This window comes from Hirundo rustica, unplaced genomic scaffold (genome assembly GCF_015227805.2).
Source record: "Hirundo rustica isolate bHirRus1 unplaced genomic scaffold, bHirRus1.pri.v3 scaffold_183_arrow_ctg1, whole genome shotgun sequence".
Lineage (NCBI taxonomy): Eukaryota > Metazoa > Chordata > Aves > Passeriformes > Hirundinidae > Hirundo > Hirundo rustica.
In genome coordinates this window covers 60,850-69,902 of record NW_026690254.1, presented here as the reverse complement: position 1 = coordinate 69,902, position 9,053 = coordinate 60,850, and the positions used below count along the sequence as shown (strand labels likewise).

The following is a 9,053-nucleotide window of genomic DNA, read 5'->3' as shown; positions in this document are numbered from 1 at the left end:
ACCTGAGTGGTTTCCCTGCTGTCCCCCAGCCCTTCCTGGCCCCAGGGGCTGATGATGGCATTTGTGCTCCCTCAGGTTCATCTCCCCACACCAACACCATGGGGGTGCTCACGCCTGCTCTGGGCAGTGCAAACAGGGGCTCCTGAGCCAGTGCTGCCGTGTCTGTGCCTGCAAGGATGCGGCACCTGTGTGAGCTGGGGGAGAGGCCAGGGCTGCAGAGGGGGGATGTTGTTGGCAGGTGCATGAGGACGCTCTGGGACGCTGCCCTGGGGTGTCCAGCGCAGTGGGGATGGATCAGCCCCTGCTCTGCTGCTCCTTCCCATCTCCCCCAGGCACCTTGCAGAGCCCCAGCCATGCTGTTTGCCCCCAGCCTGCCCACGGCCACCCTGGGGCTGCTCACGGGGCTTTTCTCTGCTGAGCATTGGCCTGGGCGTGTTCTGGAGAGAGCCTGGGCAAGGAGCCTGGAGCCCCCAGGCCCTGCCCTGAGGCGTCAGCGCTGCCCCAGCAGTGCCCATGGCCTGTCCCTGCTGCAGCCCCGGCACTGCCACCCCCAGCACTGTGCCCGGCCCCGAGAGCACTCAGGCCCTACAGCAACACCAGGGCCAGGAGGGCAGCGGGGCAGGGGCACGGGAGCAGCACTGGCAACACCAAGTGCTGCTGCTCCTGGGCACAGCTGCTGTGCCAGCACTGATCTGCCCCCAGCTCTGCACACAGACATTGCTGCTGCAGCTGCAGAGAAGGGAACAAAAGGGGGATCTCTGCAGAAAACTTGGCTGGGAGATACTTTAGTTCCTTTAAAGCCACCAAGAGTGCAGCCCGTCATTCACAAAGTCTGTGGCAACAGGGAAGGTGGAGAGAAACAAAATGAGAAATGGCCCAAACAATGAGGTTTCTTTGGGGACAATATTTAAAAAAAAAAAAAAAAAAAAAAAAAAAAAAAAACCAAAGAAAAATAACCTCCAAAATGAAGCCAACAGGAAGTATCAAAGATTACTTTTATTACAAGTGAATAGCAGTAAGTGGACAGCAGTTTAGTGTTCCTGAAACCATCCAGTCATCAGTGTCCACACTGCAGCCTTGAGCTCCTGGTTCCTCAGGCTGTAGATGAGGGGGTTCAGGGCTGGAGGCACCACTGAGTACAGAACTGACAGGGCCAGATCCAGGGATGGGGAGGAGATGGAGGGGGGCTTCAAATGAGAAAATGCTGCAGTACTGAGGAACAAGGAGACCACAGCCAGGTGAGGGAGGCAGGTGGAAAAGGCTTTGTGCCTTCCCTGCTCAGAGGGGATCCTCAGCACAGCCCTGAAGATCTGCACATAGGAGAAAACAATGAACACAAAACAACCAAAAAACAAATAGGCACTAACAGCAATAAGACAGAGTTCTCTGAGATAGGATTTGGAGCAGGAGAGTTTGAGGACCTGTGGGATTTCACAGAAGAATTGGCCCAGGACATTGCCATGGCACAGGGGCAGGGAAAATGTATTGGCTGTGTGCAGCAGTGAATAGAGAAAGGCACTGGCCCAGGCAGCTGCTGCCATGTGGGCACAAGCTCTGCTGCCCAGGAGGGTCCCGTAGTGCAGGGGTTTGCAGATGGACACGTAGCGGTCATAGCACATGATGGTCAGGATGAAATACTCTGCTGAGATGAAGAACATAAAGACAAAGACCTGTGCAGCACATCCTGTGTAGGAGATGTACCTGGTGTCCCAGAGGGAATTGTGCATGGCTTTGGGGACAGTGGTGCAGATGGAGCCCAGGTCGGTGAGGGCCAGGTTGAGCAGGAAGAAGAACATGGGCGTGTGCAGGTGGTGGCCGCAGGCTACGGCGCTGATGATGAGGCCGTTGCCCAGGAGGGCAGCCAGGGAGATGCCCAGGAAGAGGCAGAAGTGCAGGAGCTGCAGCTGCCGCGTGTCTGCCAATGCCAGCAGGAGGAAGTGGCTGATGGAGCTGCTGTTGGACATTTGCTCCTTCTGGACATGGAGATCTGTAAAAAAGGAATCATGAACTGGTTCAGTTTGGAGAGGACTTTCAATATCCCAGCACAGCTTGGTGGCACTTCCCCCACTGCCTGCCCAGGCTCTGCTGCCTGGAGCTGTCCCTGCCTGCAGCTGCTTCCCTGTGCCCAGGGCTGGGCCCTGCCAGTGCTCCCAGAGCCCAGCCCAGCCCTGGGGGCTCAGCTCTGCCCTGCAGAGCCCTCCCAGCTCAGGCACTGCCCAGGGGCAGCTCTGGCTCTGCAGGCTCTGATGGCAACCTCAGAGCAACCCTGAGGAGGCTGGAAAAGTGACACTGGTGCTGCCTGCAAGAGACCCTCTGCTGATTTCTGTCACTGCCTGGCTTAATGAGATCTGAGAGAAAATTGTTTTATTTTTCTCAACCTGAACTGAAAGATGAATATGAATGTGCAATTTCCCATCCTGGCAACACAGAACAATAGATTAATAGAACAGGATTTCCCCTTTTATGTAGCCCCTGCCTTGCTGTGCTCCCTGTATAATCCACTTGGAAATATTCTGCAGTTAAATGTCATGCTGGGAGCAGTCCTGAACAATGCAGCATCCTCACCACACAAGGAAAGCAGTTCCACCCCTTACCAGCTGTCTCCTTCCACCCAGATCTTGTCCCCCAGTGCTGTGAGCAGCTCCCAGGGCTGGCTGAGAGCTGTCCCTGGCAGGCAGCAGAGTCCCTGGCCCAGCACAGCGCCCTGGGCTGCAGGACCCTGCTCTGCAGGACAGCCCTGGGCACCCCTGGCTGCTCTCCACAAGAGATAATCAGAGAATGTACTCACAGAGTCTGTAGGCATTGGGATGTTGCAGCTTTAGGAGATCCCTGCAGGAGCTGCAGCTGCCTTGTCCTGCTGCCAGAGGTTCCTGTACCAAGGGCTGGGAGTGATTCTCTTGCAGTCACTTCTCAGCTCCTTCCCAGCCCTGAGTGATTGAAGCTCTCTGTGCCTGTGTGCTGTGCCCAGGGTGGCTGCAGGCAGTGCCCCAGCCCTGCTGGGCTGTGCTCAGGAGCTGCTCCTGGGCAGAGCTGTCTCTCTGCAGCGCTGCCCTTGCCAGGAGCTGCCTCTGTGCCAGGAGCCCGGCCCAGCTCAGCAGCACAGACACAGCACAAGGACTTTAATGACCCTCTCGGGGCTTTGTGCTCAGGCCCTGAACATCAGTCCCTGAGAGGGAGCTGAAGAAACCTCTCAAGAATTCCCAATCAGAATCCAACTCCAAAGCTTCTTGGCATTTTAATGGGTCCCACTGAGGGACAGGACAGAGAAAGTGTCCCCAGGCCCCAGGCAGAGCAGAGAACTGGAGGCAGTGATGACAGGTGGGGACAAAGAGAAGCCAAGTCCTGGTGTCCTGGGGCACAGCAGCCTCTGTGCCACCAAGGGCTGTGAGGAGACACCTTGTCCTGAGGCCCTGGGGCCTCCTGGCACAGCCCCAGCAAGGCTGGGCACTGTCAGCCCCTTGTGCTGCCCTCAGCATCCCCCTCACATCCCAGTGGCCTCAAGGATCTGCTGGAAGGAGTCCCTGGGGAGCCTTGGTCAGCAATGGCCCTGGGGGGCTCCTGAATGCTCCCAGGGACTGCAGGTTTTTCAAAGGACTTTGGGTTTTGCTTTTGCCTTGGAGTCTCTGAGAGGTTTGTACAATCATGGTTTCGAATTATCTGCTTTAATTAGCCCCTTGAGAGGCTTTGTCAATAATGACACTCAGTGGAGCTCATTAATACTTCAAGGTACTTCAGTCATTTTAAGGTACTTGGTGTTTCCCTTTTACAACTGACTCTATGAGAGGTTTGTGCCATCATGGCCCCAATTATCTACATTAATGAGTCCCATGAGATTCTTATTCAGTAAAAACACTCAGTGGGGCTCATTAATACTACAGGATACTCAAGGTTTATTAAGAAACTTTTGTTGACACTGAGTCTGAGAGATTTGTGCAATCACGGCCCCAGTTATCTGCTTTAAAAAGTCCCTTGAGATTCTTAGCCTGTAACAACACTCAATGGGGCTCATTAATGCTTCCAGGTACTCAGGGGTAATTTAAGTACTTCTTTGTGCCACTGAGTCTCTGAGAGGTTTATGCAATCATGGCCTCCAATTATTTAATGAGTTCCTTGATAGCTTTGCACTGACATTCGGTGGGGCTCATTAATACTTTGAGATACTCAAGGTGTTTAAGGTACTTTGGATTTTCCTTCCCACACTGAGTCTCTGAGAGGTTTTGTGCAATCCTGGCCTCCAATTCTCTTATTCAAAGAGTCCATGAGTAGCTCGTGTTTGGGATGGACACATTAATTCTTCCAGACCCTTTGGGTTTTTCTTCTGATTTTGACTCCTGGAGAAATTTGTGCAATCTCCTCTCAGTCCCTGAGGTTCCAGGGCTCAGCACCAAATGCACCACAGGGGCTCATTAGGAGAAAGCAAGTCCTGACAAACCATGGATGTGCCTTGATTTCCCTCTGGCCTCATGCAGTGCATTAGGAAGGTTTTCTGCTACAGTTATGGAGAAATATTTCAAAAACTTTTTGGAAATATGTATTCCTTTTTAAAAATATGGTTTTAATTACTTTTCTTATTATGAAATAGGTGATTGCAGCATTCAGTGATTCATATTGATCCAGGGTCTGTCCTCAGGAGGTCTGGCTGGCTTAGAGAAGCTGTGTCTTGAGGTCTGACCCATTATGGACAACCTTGCTCCATATCACCCAGCCCCATCCAATCTCTCCTCACTCACCTGGGACCTGCTTTTCTTGGAGACCTGGCTGCGCTTACCAAAGGATTTTCTTGGTTTATTTTTGAAGCAATCTAAAACTCCTGAGTTTCCACATTGAAAATAGACACCCTCCTCAAGTGTGGGCCAAGCCCAAGGTGCCACCAAGAGCACTGCAGCCCTGCCCTGGGCCAGGAGTGAGGGTGGATCATCATCCCAACCTGCCCTGGGCCATTGCAAGGGGCTGTGGCCATGGACACTGCACTGACACCACTGCTGGCTTTGGATCCCTCATCCATTCAAGTTTCCTTGGAAAGCACCCCAAGGACCCATTTCTGCAGCCAGGTCCCGTGGCCACTTGCATGCAGAGCTGTTGCTGTCCTGGGCTGCCAGGGCAACCCTGAGGACAAAGCGGTGCCGGGGCTGTTCCAGGTACAATTGCACTGACACTCGCTGATGCCCTCAGGTGCCACGGCAGCGGCCACAGGGACCCGTTCCTTGGTTTGGTGCCGTGGCAGCCAAGGCCTGGAGCCGCTGTGATGGTTGGGTGCCATGGAAACCTGCCCTGGGCCCCTTGCTCAGGGCTGGTGTCACTGCCCAGAGCCAGAGGGGATCCCTTGCTGGGGGCTTGTGCCACGGCCACCTGCCCTGTGCCGCGCTGGCTGCTCAGGCACTGCGGAACCAGCAGCAAACGCCACTGCCAGGGCCAAAGGCCAGCTCAGCCAGACAGAAAGGGGCAGTGCTGGGCACTGCTTCCATGGCAGCCCTCCCTGGGACACCACACCTGGGTCACCTGTTGTTTTGGTTTAGGGTAAATTTGGGTGAAAACTTTTGAATGGGGAGCAAATTTAAATGGCCTTCCCCCCAACCGGTCTGGTAAAGAACTTTCTCAGAGAAAAGTTGAAAAAAATATTTTACTTAACAAACAAAGTGCATACAAATATAAAGAATAAATAATATGAAACAATAAAACCTCTCAATAAAAAAATAAAACAAATAAAGTGCATATATGTATAAAGAATGAATACTATGAAACACTAAAACTTTTTGTTCTGAAGTTAGAGGGTAAATTGACAAAGTTCTTGCTATGGATGCAAATTGGCTTTTTTTCAGTTTTTTATTAATTTTAGTTTTTCTGGTGCTGTTGGAAAATGCTGAGGTCTAGGCCCCAGTGGGCTATAGGTTTAAATTTTTAGTGGGTTATTTGGTTTTGGTGGTGTGGTTTGTTGTTGTTGTTGTTGTTTTGTTCTTTTTAAGTTTAGAGTAGGTTTAAATAGTTTTAAGAAAAAAAAGGAAAAAAAAAGTTTAGGGAATATTTCAGTTTTAGTTAGTTGAAACTAACTAAAAGCAAAAAAAAATTTTTGTAGCTTTTTAAGCTTTTGTTGAACACAGCTTTTGTTGTCTGGAGAAGAATGTGTGGGATTTAGGTAGTTTTTTAAAATACACTTGGCGTTTTTCTTTGTTCTTAGAAATAGTTTTAAATCACAGAACTTTATATACAACACAAACAGAACAGACGATTGGGGATACAAGCATTATAAAGTTACTTTAGGATATTTTACTCTTTATCCCCATATTGTCAACTTACTAAAACTAATATATATATTTTATCTCTGAACACACATACAGTACACATACATATATATTAATAAAAACAATATACAATATACAGCTATATACAGACAATGGCAGTGACATTTAGTACACAGTGATCATTACACACAGTTCTTACTTTAAAATCAGATCTCCTTGAGGTGCACATTGTGTGGTTTTATCTTTTTGCATTACTTACTATGTGTAACTCAGTTCTTGAGTAAAGACAATCCCACGGATGGGTTTGTCTGTACTTGAAGTAGAATTGATTTAAACTGTCTTTCTTAACAAACTCCTTACATGTACTACTGGGACTTTATCTCCTGTATGTGGGAGCTTAGACTGGGTAGGGCTTGCTCTGCTGGTGGAACTTTGGGTGTTAACTGACCAGATGGTTTTTGTTAGATGCTGTTTTTATTTTTGAAAGATTTCTTATGTAGTGTTTCTAGGTGGTTTTTAACAGTCTATTGTATTTTTTTACTTTCTTTGAAGTTGGTATATGGTAGGGAATATGGTACACTTAATGCTATGTTCTTTCGTTTAGTTGTTGATGAGGTTGTTTTTGAAATGATTCCTATTGTTTGATTTAATTCTTTTAGGGGTACTATGTCTTTAAAGAACTTGGTTTTTTTAAGGTTTAGCATGGTGTTATGGGTTGTAGCATGAGGTACAGGGTAGGTTTTTAGCTATTTTGTGGTGGCTTTTATTATTGTGAGTATGTAGTGCTTACTTTGGGATGTTTAGGGTAGTATAATATAATTAATTTTCTAGGTAATTCTATATTTGTATTTGGATTATTGCTTGCTATATTATAAGGGCTTTATTTGTCTGGATTGCTTGACTGTAGTATACGTTTTACAGTTATGGATAACTTGAGAAATACTCCTCATGGTTAGATTTATTTTTTGGTTTTGTGCTTACTTATAGGTGGTATCTTTAATATTTAGGGGACACTGAACATTTTTTAAAAGTGATGTAACTGATTTAAAAGAGAAGAAGGAAAGGAGAGGTTGAAAAGCCTCAGCCCCTACTTTTCTTCTAACAAACCGGGTGTAAATATTGATAAATTTTTAAACCATGTTGTTGGAACGAGGATGTAGGGTAGGACGAAGAAACGATAAAAGAAACATACTTGGCACAAACTCTAGTATTTTATAAACTTTGTGTAAATTTTGATTACTGAGCTTAATAAAATTGTTATTTTAATATGTGTAATTTCAGTGTAAAATCTATGGCTTAGGGACAGCACTGGAGTTATTTTTGGATAAAATAAATTTAGGGACTGGAAAGGTACTAAAACTTTAAAAAAGCTTGGGGAATAGAAACACAGAAAGGACTTTATTCTAAGACATATTAGGAATTTAAGAAGTAACATGGCTAATGACTGTTTTATTTTTATATAAAGGACAACTAAAATGCAATTATTAATCAATACAATTTTTTTTGTTTTCCACTCTCTTGAGTGTCAATAACAAGGTATTATCCTGGTTTAGGGCAAATTTGGGAGAAAACCCCTGAATGGGATCACTCCGGGGAGCAAACCCAAATGGCCCCTTCCCTGAACCGGTCCAGTAAAGAACTTCCTCAGAGAAAAGTGGAAAAAACTATTTTACTTAACAAACAAAGTGCATAAAAATATAAAGAATAAATAATATGAAACAATAAAACCTCTCATTCTGGAGTGAGATGGCAAATTGAGAAAGTCCTTGCCGTGGGTGTAGCTCGGCTCTCTCTCAGTCTCTCCTCAGTCCCAGTCCCTCCGGCGCTGCTGGAAAATGCCGAGGTCCAGGCCCCGGTGGGCCACAGGTGCAGCCCCCAGTGCTCCCCTGGGTTTTCAGTCCAGAGCAAGTTTAAAGATTTCCAAGAAAAAAGGGAAAAACCCAGTCCAGGGAACTTCTCTGCCCTAGCTAGCTGAAACTAACTAAAAGCAAAAAGATCTCTGTCCTGCAGTCACTCCAAGCCTCCGCCGAACACCCGGTCCAGAGAAGAATGTGGAGGAGTCAGGCAGTTTTCTCAAAACCAACTCTGCGCTTCTCCTTGCTCTTAGAACCAGTCTTAAAGGCACAGGACTCAATATACAGCACAAACAGAACAGACGATTGGGGATACAAGCATCATAAATGTTCTGGGAAAAAAGAGAGAGTCAGAGACTTGCTCTTTTTTATGTTTCTTTATTATCAAGATTGGCCCTTTGGCAACGCGGAGGAGGAGGTACACACAGCTTCGCTTCACAGCAAAGCTGGGGACTCCCACACCCCTCGCGGGCTTTTTCCCCTTGCCGGGGAGTCCGTTTCGCTTCGCTGATCAGGGGTCATCCAGCGATGGGGGACTCCTCCTCAGGTCACGGCGACTAAATAGAGCTGCTTCAGCGGACCCCCGTACCTTTTGCACTAGTTTAAAGTGAGACTTCAGTCCTGGACTCCACCTTGGTTCCCTGCTTTTCAGGGTCTCCCATTCTTGAGCCATTCTCAGAATCCCAGTGTTCTTTTTATTTGCATATTCAGATGCTATCTGAAGAATGGGAGCAGAGATACAGGTAATAAGGTGAATTCTTAATTAACAAACAAGTAAATAAGGTGATTAATCAATATTAAAACAGGAATAAGGCAAATTCTTTATACAGAACTAGCATTAACAATCTTAATGGAATTACTTAACAATTAAGTAACTAAAACATAGATCATTTGAATAGAACTTGTTTATAACAACTCCCCCCTCTATTTCTTTGATCGAGCTTTAGCTCGCATCAATTTG

General features: G+C 47.2%; 1 protein-coding gene across 1 annotated transcript; it reads right to left on the bottom strand.

Annotated features, from left to right (window-relative positions):
- Positions 1–1,031: 1,031 nt before the first annotated feature.
- LOC120747735 (olfactory receptor 14J1-like) lies at positions 1,032–1,970 on the bottom strand. Its single transcript, XM_040053771.2, has one exon. The coding sequence runs from the start codon at positions 1,962–1,964 to the stop codon at positions 1,032–1,034; it is 933 nt and encodes a 310-aa protein (XP_039909705.1). The 5' UTR covers positions 1,965–1,970.
- Between the last annotated feature and the right edge of the window lie 7,083 nt (positions 1,971–9,053).

What these genes read in the sequence shown, in the direction of transcription:
- LOC120747735 (XM_040053771.2), bottom strand. Translation starts at nt 1,964, where the DNA reads ATGTCCAACAGCAGCTCCATCAGCCACTTCCTCCTGCTGGCATTGGCA.